The sequence below is a fragment of the Mandrillus leucophaeus genome, unplaced genomic scaffold (genome assembly GCF_000951045.1).
Source record: "Mandrillus leucophaeus isolate KB7577 unplaced genomic scaffold, Mleu.le_1.0 Scaffold216, whole genome shotgun sequence".
Taxonomy (NCBI): Eukaryota; Metazoa; Chordata; class Mammalia; order Primates; family Cercopithecidae; genus Mandrillus; species Mandrillus leucophaeus.
In genome coordinates, this window is record NW_012102210.1 from 2,486,293 (window position 1) to 2,501,668 (window position 15,376).

A 15,376-nucleotide genomic window follows, 5' to 3' on the forward strand; every position below is an offset into this window, starting at 1 on the left:
CCGGGGAGTGACGGCGCCAAGGACCAATGGGAAGCCACGGTGAGAGTCCGTGCCCGCCCCGCTGACCAATGGGAAAAGGGTGGCTGTGGCCGAAGTCCCCCCTGGGCTAGCTGCAGGCTCCGCTGGCCGCCGGTGGGAGACCCTCGGGCGGAAGGGGACTTTGGAGGGGAGTTTGCTGGTCGTCTCTCTGCCACCCGCCGGCCCGCAGACCACAGCCCGGTCCTCACCTGCTGGAAGCGTGGTTTGCCCAGTTGGAAAGGAGGTGCATCGCTCGAGGCGTTAGCGGCACTAGCCGCCGCCGCCGATGCTGTAGTCGCTGTATCCGCCATGGCCACTGACGCCCGCAATCTCCGGCTCTTTTAAAATGTCCCTCCTCGGCCCCCGCCACAGCTGCCTCTCCCGATTGGCCCTAAGCAACCGCAGCGAGCGGGAGGCGCAAGGGGTTGTGGGGAGTGTAGTTTTTCGCGTCCCGAGGCTTGCAACCCTAGACTGCAGAGAGTTGCGGCCGTGCGGGGAGGTCTCGGTGCCCGCTGTCCGCGTTGCAAGGTGCAAGGTCGGCAGCCCAGGAAGGGTGTTCCTGTTCGACGACCACGTGCCGCCCCTCGCTGCTTACTTGTCCCCAGAAGTTAGAGTGGCTGCCGTGGGCGTCGCTCCTGGGGCCAGGCAGCCCAGAAGGGTCCCATTCAAGTGGGCCCGACTTGGGACCAGATGGGCAAAGACTCCAGGCAGAGTAGGGTTAACCGCAGAAGGCTTTCTGCAAAGAGTTGCACTGCGGAACCTTCTCGTCGTTTCCTCCGTCGCCACCCTGCCCACTCGTCCTGTGCTCTCCCGCTGTCCTGACACTCAGTTCCTGGAGCATGCTGGGGCCTGCCCACCCCGCGACCCCTGAACATTCTGTACCGAGAAGACTAAATCTTCGCCTGATGCTGGCTCTCTTTCTGGCTTTAGCCTAAACATTGCATTTCCCAGTCCATCACTCTGCTTCCACAAAATCCCATAGAGGCTCCGTGGCACCCAGCACTTCTCTTTTGCACTCACAATTACTTAATGTTCTGGATAGTCTTTCTTACTGTAAGGTTCACAGGGCAGGGGCTATGACTTTTTGATTCACTTCAGTTTTCTGAGCCAGACGTAAGAGGGCTCACAGTAGAGACTCAAGTAAGTGTTGGCTGTGAGCTCATCAGTGGGGGATTAAGAGCCCTGACAGCCTTCACCTTGTCTGGCCAACCAAGGAAGATCCCTCCTGGGCCTAATTCCCGGGCAGGAGAAGAACCTGGGACTAGGGCGGGTGGGGAGGGCGTTAGGTAAGGGGGAGTATCACAGGTTGTGGAGTAAGCACCAGCATGGATAATGAACACACACAGTTGTAGAATGGATTAGCTGAAGATTCCCAGCTGAATTACCTGGTCAGTGAGCCAGACTTGGGGAGTGGAGAAGCTGCCTCTTTTGCCCAAGATGACAGTAGAAATACTTGCTCTTCTAGGGAACCCCACTTTGGGTCTCATTAGTCTCATGGTGGACTGCAGGTTTGGCTCATGTCTGCCAGTGTTTCTGGACACTACACGGGCTGTGGCAGTCAAAGTTTTTCATCCTCTAGTAGTTGAACCACAAGAAATACTTTTCATAAAGCTGGAGGGAGATTTTAGCTAGCCATGAAGAACAATTTGTATCTTGGATTTGTATCTTATCTTCCCCTGCTAGACCATGCAATTTGAGAATAGGAATCTATTTCTTACCTTCTGTATTACCAATAAATGGGCCCATCTTAGGTGCACAATAAATGTGGGTATCCTGGGAGTCAGAAAATACTAAGTTCAGGCTACTGGGCAACACTGTGTTACTGCCCTGATGTCAGGGCAGGGACAGGGCCATCCAAGAATCCCATCACCCTGATTTAAGGTGCCTTCTCCCACAGCAGCCTCCTGTACCTGTTCATTCCAAAACAGGAACACAACAGAGCCACCTGCAGTACATGAATGTTTTATTCTTCATAAAGTGCTTAAAACATGAAGAACAAGCTCTTTATAAAGAGCCTTACAACTAGGAAGACAAACAGCAAAGCAGAACCATTCCTGCTCCCTGCCCAACCCACCTGCAACTCTCCTCCAAGTGTGGCTAGGAGAAGAAACATCAACAAGGACCCTGGGCTTCAATTCAACAACTCCTCTGAAGCCATCCATGCCCTGGGCATTAGGGAGGCCCACAATCAAAGGTCAGGGCCTGGGCTGGGACTGAATAAAGCCCAGAGGAATCCCCAGTAGGGGGGGTGACTCCCTGCTCTCAGAAAAGGTACTTACTTCTCTAATACCCAATGACCCCCAAAAGCATGACTGAAACCCTGGGGACCAGTGGACACTTTTCTCAGCTTTGATGAGTGGAGTTTAAGGTAGATAACGTTACAGGCGCTTTCCTCCATGTGTAGCGCTCCTCTGCTCCATCCTGGCGGCAGACAGACATCACCCAGAGGGCACGTGTCTGCCTGAGGCCTTCCAAAAGCAAGCCCACAGGCCCTCTCCTGAAGAAGTGGTGGTCCCAGAGGAGCTCTTGCCTCCTTACTAAGCCATAAGTATCCTCCTTCAGCACCTCGTCACCCCCCCCATTTTTGCTAATTCAGGGTGCCCCAAGCCGCCAAAGTTCCCTGCAGATGCCTTGGGGAATCCTACCACGTTTTCTGCGAGCAAACCAGGGGCTGGGCCAAATGACAGACACTTCATTTCAAAGTGCACTGCAGGCAAGCCCCTGGGGCAGAAGGGACAGGCTGAGACAGCAGCTTAGTGGATGGATGGGAGGACAACAAAGGCTTTTTCCTAAGTATAGGTGTCTCCCACAGGCATAGTGGGACCTCCCACTTCCAGGCAAGCTGACTGGTCTAGCATGGCTAAGTCCTGAGGCCAAACAGAATGAGAGTGAGCAGGGCAGCCCCAGGCCGGCCGGCCTGCCTGCCTGCCTGCCTGCCTGCCCAGCAGTGTTTATCCTGGGATCCTCCTATTGGGGTTGAAGGAGGAGAAGACAGCAGGAAGTCTGAGGGAGCAGCAACTTGGCCAGATCAAGAGATTAACTCCAGGGGAGGGGAAGAGCCCACAGTAGGGCTGCCCATTCCCATTCCCAGGGCCCTGAGAGAGCCATCCCTATGTACTCAACAGGTGGGAGGGGGACGCCACACAGCGGGAGAGGTCGACATCCAGGGGCTCTTGACCCCGCACACAAAAGGCACATTTTAATTGGTTTCCAAAAGTTCAAACCCTGCAGTAACACAGAGTTTTGGCATCTGGACAGGCAACAAGAATAGACATGGAGGCTTGATCCCCAAAACATAAGCAGCCCCAAGCCCCAGCCTGGAGGAGTCTACACATTGGAGGTGGTCAAGAGCTCGAAAAGCAAAAAGGTATTCTCCCCGCACCCGCCCCTGCACCCCACACTTTCCCATGTGACACTTGTGGAAAGGTCAGAGGAGGCAGGGAGCAGCCTGAAGCACACACATCATCCACCTCTGTCCACACGACACTCGCCCCACAAACAGCACCAGACTGAAACAGACTCAGGACATGGCAGAGACTGACCCAGACCACACAGGCTCCTTGCTCTCAGGAGAATGGGTGTGAGGCTGAAGAGCAGGCACCCTGGTTGCCCATAACTCACAGATAAATAGGCAGCGTGGTCGCTGTCCCAGGAATACTAGAAGCCCCTCCAGGGATTGGAGGGAAGTGAAGGGGATGGGGCTTTGGCTGTGGGAAGAAATGGCTGACCATCCTTGGGGGGTAATAAAGTATGTGCTAGTAACCAGTCTTGTCCCAGATTACCGCATCAAGCTACAGCTCACCCCTGCTCTGTCTTGGGGGAAGAGTTCCAATTCCCTGGGGCCCCCAAAGCTGAGGGGTATGAAAACAGGCAGGTGGGAAAGACCCAGGGCTCCCAAAGATACACAAATTGTGCACAGAACCTGATGCCTCCAAAGGGAATCCAGAGGGCCCCCCTTCCAGCAGCCCCAGTCAAGGCAGGAGGGAGAGGAACAAGGAGTGACAAGGCAAGACAGACGATGCCCCACTGCAGATGAGAGAGTTCAGCAGGAGGGAGGGCGGGCAGCAGCAGGTCCATGCCAACCCTCCTGGGGGTGGGGTGAGGAAGGCTATTTGGGGGGGCCCGGGGGGATCTGCAGCAGTGTGGGTGAGGTCTCCATGATCCGCACCAGCAGCCGGTCGATGTAGCTCTCCAGCTCCTGCACATGCTCGTCCCGCTGGCTCAGCTCCCGCTCCCGCTGCAGGAGCAGGCTGATGAGCTCATCGTGGGTCAGGTGGTAGTACTTGGCTGACTGGTCCAGCACAGCTGAGTCCTGAGGCCGGACCGAAGACAGTGAGCAGGGGAGCCCTAGGCCGGGGTGCCCGCCTGCCTGCCCCCCTGCCCGCCTGCCTGCGCCCCTGCCCACCAACACCTAAGTTTCACCACCGCAAGGCCCCGGGCTGCCTGTCTCCAATGCCAGAGGCGCCCTAACTGGTCCAGCACAGCTGAGTCCTGAGGCCGGACCGAAGACAGTGAGCAGGGGAGCCCTAGGCCTGCCTGCGCCCCTGCCTGCCCCCCTGCCCGCCTGCCTGCTGCCCTGCCCACCAACACCTAAGTTTCACCACCGCAAGGCCCCGGGCTGCCTGTCTCCAATGCCAGAGGCGCCCTAACTGGCTTCAGGACTCTGACATGGGGGACCTGGCCTGCTCCCTGCCCCACCCTCCCCAGGATCAAGCTCTGAGACTCCACCACATATTCTGTCAGATGACCCCCACACCTTGCTGGGCCTTACCTTCAGCTTCTTGGTGTCCACCATCTGGCCAGCCTGGGGGGCCTGGGTCACAGGCTGAATGCTCCCAGATGTTACTGTTTTGAGCTTCTCCAGCCCACTGCTCAGGGCTATGCTCAGACTGGAGCGGGACTGCTTCCTGTCGGGGCTGCCCTCCACAGGGGCAGCACTGAGGGGCTTCACGGGGTGGGGACTGCAAAGACATACAAGAGATGGGTTACACAAAGAGAAGGGTGGCACGGGTCAAAAGTGGGGCTGCTCTCCCTGCGGAGCCTCCAGGTCTGCTGGACAGAAAGCCCAGCACTGGGTAGTAGCTGCCCCTACAGAGTCAAGGTCTCAGGGCAGCCGTGTCCAGTACTCCTGAGCAACCCCCTGGGCTGGCCTCAATCCCCACCCCACCACCTGCTCCCTCCCGTTTCACTCCCTCATTCACCCGGTGACCTGGCCCTTTCACAGGGACAGCAAAGGCCATACTATAGACTCCTGTGCACCTGTACCCAGCCTCTGTCAGGGACACCCTCCTCCAGCCATCTTCCCTCTTTTTTCTTCTATACTGTAACCTTTCTCTAGTGCGGTGACCAACCCTTCCAAGTTCCCAGTTTTCCCAGGACTGTGAGGATTCCCAGGACATGAGACTTTGAGTGCTAAAACCTGGGCAAACTGGGACACTTGGTCACCCAGCTCTCTCTAGGGGTTCCTTCCCATCAGCATTTACAGAGCCCTGCAAAAACCCTCCCTTGACCTTGTATTTGCTCTAGCTATCATTCCTAGTCACGTTCCCCTTTCTTCTCACCCAAGCCTCTCCGCAGCAGCATGGAGACTACATTTGTGTAATTTCTTACCTTTCATTGACTCCTTAACCCATTAGAACAGGATGTCGGTCTCTACTGGCCCACCACAAGTGGACTTGTTGAGGTCACCAAGCCCTGCTGGTTCTCACCTCACTGACCTCTGTCGAGCCGACACTTGAAGCACTCCTTCCTTTGGGCTGCTCGCCTCCCTTTCCCTTCAAGACCTCCATCTCGTCTTCCAACCCCACAGCCCCTTCTCAGTCTTAACAACTGCTAGTCTGCCCTTGGGTTCTCTCCTCTCCTCCTCTCTGGATCCTACCACCCTCCTAATCTCCATCTCTAACCCAGACCTCACTCCCTGGACTCCAGACCTGCAGAGTCAGGTGCAGGCTGGCTTGCTCCCTGGGTTCCCCCTCAGGTGCATCCCACTCCCCACCACACCTCCTCTGTGCTGCCCGAGCAGTGAGGAGAACCTCTGGCCCCCCACCGGCTCAGGTCAGAAAGTCAGAAGCCTAGGAGTTCCTCTGGCTCATCCTCTTCAGCCTCAGCCTTAACAATCAAGCACTGCCACCTTCCTACCTTCTTAAGCGACCCTGCTCCTCTCCAAGCCAATGCTTAAACCTTCCTTCTAGCCACAGCCACTAAATGAGCTCCTCCATCTCAGTCTTGCCCAACTCCAACCACTCTGCTGCAGGATAATGATCTCAGCATGTCCAAAGCCTGAGAATCCTTTAATGGCTTCTATCAAGGTAAGAAAATACAATCTCTCACACAATTTGGTCCTTGTCCTTTCTTCATGGTCCACTACTCTCCCAGCCACATTCTTACCAAGCTCTTACAAAAGCTATTCTTCTGTCTGGAACAACACTGCCCCTTCCTCCCACTGGCTCACTAATTCCTACTCATATTTCACAGTTGTGCAAGGCCACCTCCTCCAGGAAGCCTTCCTGATTCCTCCAGGCTAAGATGACCCTTCTCTGGGATCCTCCAGCACCCTGTGACAGTTACATAAACTATAACATAAACTGCATCAGGCCCCTAGATCAACTATCCTACCCAGGGGACGTCTTATGAATCTATGCTTACTTCACAGAGGATTTAGACCATTCAGGAGTAGAATGCAAAATGGCTTAGTCCAAGGCCCTGAACTCCACTGAAGGAAGGGTCACCCAGACCCAGAGACTCTCAGGCTAGATCCATGCATTCATTCTCACAAATTGGGAAGAGCGGCAGAGCACCCAGGCTCTGGGCAGACAGCAGAGAGAAAGAATGCATCTCAGTCCCTTTCCTGCCACCTAGGAGCCTGCGCTAGGGATGGGGTATAAAAGCAGCTCTAATGCCACCTACGGGCTGTGCCAGGGAAGGGGAGGATGACCAGTGTAGTATAAAAGTGCCTTGAATGAGGGGCCGGGAGGCCTTGGCTTGTTTGTCCCCTTACATCAGAGGGATCCGGGATCCTAAACCCTGCGGCTCTCATGGGCTCCATTTCTTCCTTTGAGGAATGAGACAGCTCTATTTGGCCCATCTACTTCATAACAGAAGGAACAAGCCCAGTACAGACATGAAGCCAACTCTGGGAAGAATAAAACTTATAAAAAGTGGCAAATATGATTAGAGGTCATGCTGGCAGAGAGCAAGGCCAGCCGAGGACACTGCAACCGCCAGCTCCCCCACGTCCTCTCCCTCACCTCAAGGGAGCAGAGTCACCACCACCACCAGGGAGGGACACTGGGGGCAGCCTGGACTCCCTCCTACCCACTTCCCATATGTAGTTCTGGCCCCTTGGGGTTTCTTCCCTTCTTGGGTCCACTTTATCTTCCCCCAGTGGACTAGACATTCCTTGGGAATAGAGTGGGGACAGTGTCTTTCACCTGTTCAGTGTCTGACACATAGTAGGCTCAGTGAATGTGGATGACCAAACACGAGTGCCTGGTCGGGAGGCCAGTGCTGGAGCCTGTTCTGCTCTCCAAGCCCCACGCCCTGCCCTGCTCTCCCCTCCTTCACTTGGTCCTCCTAGGACGCTATCGTCCCAGAGGGACTTGCTGCCTTCTAAGTCACACCCCATCACCTCCCAGTGCCCTGAGTCTCCAGGCCTCTGCTCACATCACCCCTGACCAGCCAGCCGGTGAGGTCACAGCTTCATAATTCTTCCAAACCTCCCAATGCCACAGTGAGCACAGTCACACAGGCATCTGCTGTCCACTCAGCGGTCCTAAATGCATCGGAACCACCCCCTGAAAGGCACCAAACGCAAACTAATGAAGCTACTGCTGCGGGTGGGGAACCTTTCTTCTGAGAGTTACATATGTGTGAAGTGTTTGAGTTTTCCTTTTTCTTCTGAAGGTGTCTGCAGCTTTCTCTCTGACCTAAGTGCTGGTCCCTCCTCTGGCTCTCTGCCTTCCCCAGCCTGCACCCTCACTCTAGCAGAACAGGAGACTGCTCAAGCCTCCACTGTCAGCCTGCTCTGCCACGGTCTGCCCCAAGACCTGCCCCCTGCTTGACAAGTTCCACCGCCCCCTCGCCCACAGTTCCCCTGCGGCCGAGTGCACACACTCCGGAAGGGCCTACAGCACAGCTCTCCTTCCCTGCCAGCCCACATCGGCTCTCCCCACTTCATTCCTTATGCCCTGCACCTCATCAGTGCTGTTCTCCTAACCCCTGGCTTGTGGGGGTCTGCCTTGATTATCCCAAGTCCCAAGAAGGCAGCTTCAGAGGTGGTACCATAGAAAGCTCCTGTCTTCAAAGCCTGTACCGTCTTGCCCCTGGAGTAAAAGAGACCCTCACCTGCCCACAAAGGATGAGGCTGGAGTGTGAACCCCTTAGTCCCTTGGGCTGTTCTGCCCCCTGTCCACCCCCTTCCTCCTGGACAGTGTTCTGGGCATGGATGCTCACCTGGCACTGGGCTGTGGCTCCTCAGCTGGTCGTGTCTCCAAGGGCAGAAGCACAAGCGGGGAGGCTGGGGTGGCTGCAGCGAGGTCCTCCCTAAGTAGGGCAGGGGAGCCCCCAGGTGGGGAGGGCTCAAGGGGGCCAGGGAGTAAGGCTGGCTCCCCTGGTGGTGCGGAGGAGGTGGTCAGGGGCCGGGCTCCAGACCGGGGAGAGCATGGAGGGCTGGGCCCCCCACGGTGGTGGCTGGCCCAAGGCGGGAGAGGGGGCGGTGGAAAGTCAGGCTCTGGGGGAGTGGGCAGCTCTTCTGGACCAGAATGAATAGAAGATTCCCTCGACCCTGGCGGGGATGCAGATGAGAGGCTGGGAGGATCTCGGCTCCCCTGAAACAAGAAGGGGTTCAAGGCATCTTCCTTGGAGACCCACACATCAGCCTGCTGGGAGGTGACTGACAGGGACCCAAGCCCCTCTCCTACTGGATCCTGGCCCTGGGCCTCAGGAGCCTCAGGGCCTTCTCCAACCTCTGGAGCCCCCCAGATGTGCTGACTTTGAAGAGTCAAGCTCTTTGAGTGACAGGGTATGGGGGCAGGACCCTCAGGGCAGCTGGTGGGTGCAGACAGGCAGGGCCCAGACACAGGGGGGCTGGCGTCCTCCACTAGCTCTTCCAGGCCAGGTTGGCCCAGCAGGGTTGCAGAGGAACAGCTGTCAGACTCCTCCGACTCATGCTTCTTTCCCTCCTCCTTGGTCTCCGAGGGACCAACAACCAGTGTACTTAGGGAGGCATCTTCTCCCTCTGTCTCTGGACCCCTGTTACTCAGCCCCACTGTGGCCTTCTCCTCCTCCTCCTGAGATCTTGAGGGTGTGAAGAGGCGCGGTGGCTTGGGAGGTGGGGTGCTGGGCTGCAGCCCCTTGTCAGACACCCACTCAGGTTTAGGCTCGGGCTCCAGTGGGGGAAGCCCCTCGCTCCCCTTGGGGCTCACAGTTTCTGGTGATTCAGGCTGCACCTGGGGAGGAGGCTCATCAGACTCTCCCCGCAAGACTAGTGAGGCCGTCTCAGCTGCAGGAGAAATGGTGACCACATCCCAAGGCCAGGCATCGTCAGCTGTCTCGACGTCAGGGCAAAGCTGGTTTTCGCCTCGGGAGGACTCATCGTCCTGGCCCTCAGCAGCGCTGTCTGGGCCCGGCAGCCTCTCCCACACACTGATCACTTCTGGGGAGCTAAATAGAGATGTCCCACTGTCTGCCGGACTCTGCCCTGCTTCCCCTTCTGGGGCTGGCAGTTCCCTGTCTGGTTCTGAGGCTGAGGCTCTCAGCTGCAGCTGGGCTGACGAGGAGGGCAGGCCGGCCCCTACCAACCCGAGGGGCCCCGGGTCAGCCGCACTCATGCTCTCGTGGTCCGGTCCCAAGTCCAGAGGAACCCTGGGCTCCAGCCACACGCTGCTCCCACCTCTTCCTCCTCCTCCTCCCCCAGGGTCTCCCTGGGGCTCAGCTGCCTTCGCAGTCATGGCCCCGTGGCCTGGGTCTTGCAGCCCTGCCGCCTCCAGCCCCACTCCTGCAGGGGCCAGGATCTCGCTCCTGGCCTCTGGACGCAGCCTGCTGGCAGCAAAGACGTTGAAGGTGTTGTCCCACTCAGGCAGGGCTTTCCCAGGGGAGGCCAGGGGGGTGGGGCTGGCCCTCGAGGCACTGGGGAGAGAGGGAGCAGGTGAAGGAGAGTTTAGTGCTATGTCGGCTATGAGCTCCTCGAAGAAGGGGTTGCTCTGCAAAGAGGTGAGGAACGGGTTGGTAAGACCCAATAATCCAGGTGGGGTGGCTTCAGGGGTGGCGGTGGTGGTGGTGGTGGCGGCGGCGGCAGTGGCAGCAGCAGGGGAGGCGGCTGCAAAAAGGTTAGTGCTTAGCATGGGAGCAGCAGTGGGAGCAGGAGTGGGAGGGGCCGGAGCCCAGGGGGAGCAGGGGAGGTGGTGAGGAAGAGCAGCTGGGTCAGATTCTACCTGAGGAGACACGTCCAGGCTGTGGAGGGAGACAAAACCGTGAGCCTCCTGGTTAATGCCAAGACTGGAAAGGTCCCTGAGTCCCACGCCCACCCCCTGCTTCGGGACCAGGGGCCACAACACACACATAGGCTGGATTTACCTACTTGGGCCAGGTTACAGAGGGAAGACCCCAACATGTAACATTATCAAGTGCCTCCCAAGGAGAAAGATGCTGAGCGGAGTTACTTTAATCCTCACTCCAACCCCGGAGAGAAATCATCTCATCTGACAGGGAGGATCCAAACCTAACCAAGTGTTCTTTCCTCTATCCCATGCTGAAGCTTCTAAGGTTCTACTCAACAAGCAATTCACGTCTGGGAAAACTAATCTGAAAGCACCTTACATCCCGTTTTTTGTTTTTTTGTTTTTGAGATAGAGTCTCCGCCTCCTGGGCTCAAGCCATTCTCGTGCCTCAGCGTGTACCAACACACCTGAATAATTTTTGTATTTTTAGGAGAGATGAGGTTTCACTATGTTGGCCAGGCTGGTCTCTAACTCCTGGCCTCGTGATCTGCCCACCTGGCCTCCCAAAGTGCTGGGATTACAAACATGAGCCACCATGCCTGGCCCCTTTTAGGACTAAAAGCAAAGAAAACACCAGCTGGCATGGGGGGATAAAGAGATCAGAGAAAGGCCAGGCCTAGGTATCTGGCTGGACAAAGCCAGAACTTATAGGACCTAGCAGGGCACCTGGAATTCTGACACTTGAAACAGCCTGGGTTCTATTGATCCCTTGCAGAAGCAGAAGTAATGACGGGCTGTCATCTGGTGTGACAAGGTGTCTTGTTTCTTTGAGGGGTAGCCTAACTGGCTAAGGAAGATAAGCCACCTATGGAGAACATCAACCAACAGGTTCCCTGATGGTCCAGACTTTGTCTCCCAAGGTTGGCAGTGTGGCAGCAGCAGCAACTCTGGATGTCACCAGGGGCTTCTCAGGGACTCTGGGGATGGGGGACAGGGAAGGTGCTCTTAGGACACTGGAGAACAGGTGCTGGCCTTCATTTGTCCAGGCCAGGGTCCTTTCTGGGAGGAACGACTCCGGCACTGATGCTTATCCACAGAGTGCAGCCGACTCCAGAGATGCTGGCAGGGGCATGCTCTCAAACTAGAGTTTGTCACTTCCCCAGGACACAGACAGAAGGCCAGAAAAAATGGCTGCCTTGCCACTGAGCCACCGTCAGAGGCAGACCTCGGTGGCCTCACCCTCTGCTGTCTGAGCAGTCTCCCTCCTCATGGCCGGTCTCCCAGCCCTGGCTGTAAGCTTCCAGGACCCCTGTTTCTTGGCCCCTGCCTGTCCAGGTGGAAATATCCTGGGGAAACCCCTACACATCCAACTTTTCAAGCCAACCAGCTTCTTCCACAGGAAATGTGGGCAGTGAGTACTGAAGGGGCAGAAGCCAGGCTTTGCCAGCCAGCCCATAAGGAGTATGGCTTGGGGTAGGAAGGGCACCTGTGGCAAGAGTATGAGCTGTCTGGAGCTTGCCTGGATTCTTCCGGGAACCCAGGGCCCAAAGAGGGCAGACCCACACAGAGGTGGGCTGAGGCAGGTCAGGCGGCAACTACCACCAGGGGCGGAACACAGGAAGGAGCCCAACCAAACAGAGGCACAGGTGGCTCCAAAGATGCTTCTGAGAGCAGGAAGGTCAGCCTCACAGGTAGAACACAGCCAGGTCCCAAACCCATGGATTTCTCATAAGAATCAGCTTCCAGAGAGTCTCCTGACCCTATTTTTCCCCTTACAATAACTCCCCATCCAAGGGTAAATTCTCAGTCTCATCCCCTCCACCTAAAGATGGAGGGAGAGGGAGGTAAAAACTCCTACCTGTTCCCACCCTACCTGGGCTTCCCACTACACTACCCTGCTTCTATGGTCATGGTGAAGATGCCAAAAGAGGAAGAATCGTGGGCCCAGAGCCTCAACGCCAGCAGATGCCATTTCTCCCTTCATTCCAGAGAAGCCCCAGGCCAAGGCACACATGCCTGCCTTGGGGACCAAAGGGAGTGAGAAGCAACATACACCACGACCAAGTCAAGAGCCTGACCTCAGCCCACTTGCCATTAGAGCATCCATACCACACCCAGCCCAACCCTGCCTACAGCACCCGGGCCCCCAGGAACAGGGCTAGAGCACTCTGAGCTACTTCTCTCCCAGCCCCCTTTATGACAATAGGCCACAGTCGTCTGAAGGAAGAGAGTCCCATCAACATTAAAAGCACCATGCTTAGCTCTGCCCCCTCAGCCCTAACCTGGCCTGCACTCACCCTTGCAGTCTTTCAGCAACCTGGCTGGCAGTCAGAACTGCAGGGACAAGAACGGCACGGGAGTAGACTGGGAGCCCCAGGGTAGGCTCGGCAACCTCCCTCTCCCTGCCAGCTCCCCAGAGGTACACACAAACCTGTTGGTATGGAATTAGCAAAGGGCTCTCCCTGGAGGAAGGGACTCCAAGCACCAGGCCTGGCAGGCTTTACAGAGCCAGCAGTACTTCTGAGGGCATCCTGTCCGTCCTCCTATCTGGTAACACATCCCTCCTTCATGCCTTCCTCTCCCTTGCTCCACACCACGTGCACATTCTGAAGGTTCTCACTTCAAAACATCTCCCTCCCACTCCACCTGGCCCAGGTCAGGGACATATTCCCACGTGTGCTTGTCTTTGCTGGTCGTGCTCTGAGAACAGATAAACACCTCTGCATCCTAGAACCCACTGTGCCGGCCTGGCACAGTCTCCCCACCCCCAAGCGGTGGGGGCAGCAACATATACTGACTTGTCTTCTCTTTTAGGATCAGATGCTGGGAAGGAAGTCAGAAGTCCAGATGTCTCTGCCCCTTCAACCTAAGGGAATAAAACTTTACTGCCTGCAGGAAGCCCTGAACAACTGGTTGAACCTGCCACTCAACACAGGAACCACCTGTTCACCCCGACAGCCCCTCTTCTTAAACACTACACCACAGGGCTACCTCTGTAGCTGAAGGCCAGGTGTCACTAGCAGACAGCTCTTCCTTAGGCTGAAAAGAGCCTGTGTCCTTGTCATTTCCACACACTGGTCCCAGAGATGGCAAGTGGATCTGCACAGGTTCTCTACCAGGCAATCCCCCAAAGGCCAAAGCCAGCCTTGGAGGCGCGCTAACCTCCAGCAACACTGCCCTTCAGCCTTCCCTCCTGAGGCACAACCTCCTGACCCTCCTGAGATGGGCTCAGTGTCCAGGAAACATGTCCAAGAGACGGGCACATCCTCTCACATCACCTGGGCACAATGAGGTGACAGAGGGGCTTTGTAAGCTGTAAGTAGGGAGAGTGTATCATTTATCTTCCAAACCAGAACACTGTTAATACAGTAACCATGCCAGAACAGGCACAAGCAGGATGTGAGGCTGCTCTAACTCCAAGCCTCTGGGCACACATTATAGTTACTCATTTACACCACCAAGAATGCAGCCAACCTCCTTCCACTGCCACAGCACATTCCAGGCCCACAGGGACCTTGTTGCCCACCATGCCTGGTGCAAGGAGGCACTGCAGAGATTGCCAGAGGCCACCAGCATGATACATTCACCTCTATGTTGTACCACACTTATTCCCAGCTTTAAAAGTTTTTGTAATCAACATTTGATCCCCTTCTGTGCATAGAGTCCTATGGTTAGTGTGGGGGACGGGGATCAAGGGAACACAAGAATGACCTGGGATAGACACAAAGACAATCCACTTTGGCCCTGGTGGGTTTAACATGCGTGGTCTTGCCTGTCCTCAAACACACATGAAGTAGCCCATACTGCAGCTCAGTGTGAATGGCTCATAACAGGGCAGGGGAATGAGGCTAAGTTCTGCAGCCAAGACAAGCTTGGTCTCAACTACCTACTCCCTACTCCAGCACACACTGATAGGGGCCCAGTGTGACCACCATGGACCCCAGCAGACAAAGGCCACGTCAGAGGAACAGCAGAACCCTCTTCTCAGTCCTGCATAGCCTCATTTGTTCCTTCCTCACGGCAGCAGCCTTTCTCTGGATACTACACTCAACACGTTCAGCCCCGGGCCTCTCTGTGGGGCATCAGTGCCACATGGGAGCACTAGAGGGCGCCGCTGTTCTTCCTAGTGAGGAACATCCTGCAATCTGCAATGGCAGCCCCAGGGCAGAGGCCCCCAATCTCTGGACCTGGGGACAGGCTCCCCAGGCCCCAGCTGCAGCTACATTCAGTCACTCCAGTTCTGGGTCTAACTCACAGCTTCCTGCCGTGAGGCAGCCCACCTCTCCTCTCCTCAGAAGCCCTAAGCAAGCCCTCTGGGGAAGCGCCAACAGTCCTTTCTTCCAGGCCAGCCTTCCCTTCTCTGCAAGGCACACGAGGCTAGGATGCTGCTGACTGAGCTCAAAGGCCAGGTGTCATATCTATCCAGGCCAGGCCATCTTACCCAAAGCACAGCCCCTCCCGCCCCATCTGAATGCACGGCCACAGAGCCTGGCCCTGCAGCCGCCACCTGCAAATGGGCCCCATCTGGGGAGGGATGCTGAGTGCCCTCCATCCTGCTAAAGACAAGGCTTGGAATTCAAGTGAGAGCAGGACAGAAACCTCAGCTTCCTTACGGCCATCAGTGACCCAAATCCTCCAGACTCCAAGAGGCCATTAGGAAACATAGGGAAGCAGGAGAAAGAGGATGGAGACTGTAAGTGCCCCAGGCCAGTGACAACCCCACAGACTCACAGCCTGCGGGAGTCCAAGCCCAAAGCCTGGGCACTCACCTACAAATGGCCTCAGCATTCACCCTGCCCCAGAAAAGGCCCAGAGACACCATACGGACAACCACACTGAGCCTGTGGTCTGTGCCCCTTTCAATCCAGGCGCTCAGCTCCTCCCAGCAAATGCCCTGTCCAGATCTCCTGCCACCTCCCTCT

At 56.4% G+C, this 15,376-nt stretch overlaps 2 protein-coding genes across 2 annotated transcripts in view; both read right to left on the reverse strand.

Annotated features, from left to right (window-relative positions):
• Positions 1-856, reverse strand: part of SFXN5 (sideroflexin 5) — a 130,817-nt gene extending 129,961 nt beyond the window's left edge. The window contains exon 1 of the mRNA XM_011980676.1: positions 228-856. Within this exon, the coding sequence (XP_011836066.1) occupies positions 228-329 (102 nt within the window). The 5' untranslated portion in view covers positions 330-856. The remainder of the gene's footprint in view (positions 1-227) is intronic.
• Positions 857-1,964: 1,108 nt separating this feature from the next.
• RAB11FIP5 (RAB11 family interacting protein 5 (class I)) overlaps positions 1,965-15,376 on the reverse strand; it is a gene marked incomplete at its 5' end in the record, with an annotated part of 37,907 nt that continues 24,495 nt past the window's right edge. Inside the window, 3 exons of the mRNA XM_011980758.1 lie at positions 1,965-4,330; positions 4,790-4,979; positions 8,470-10,467. Of these exons, the coding sequence (XP_011836148.1) occupies positions 4,127-4,330; positions 4,790-4,979; positions 8,470-10,467 (2,392 nt within the window). The remainder of the gene's footprint in view (positions 4,331-4,789; positions 4,980-8,469; positions 10,468-15,376) is intronic.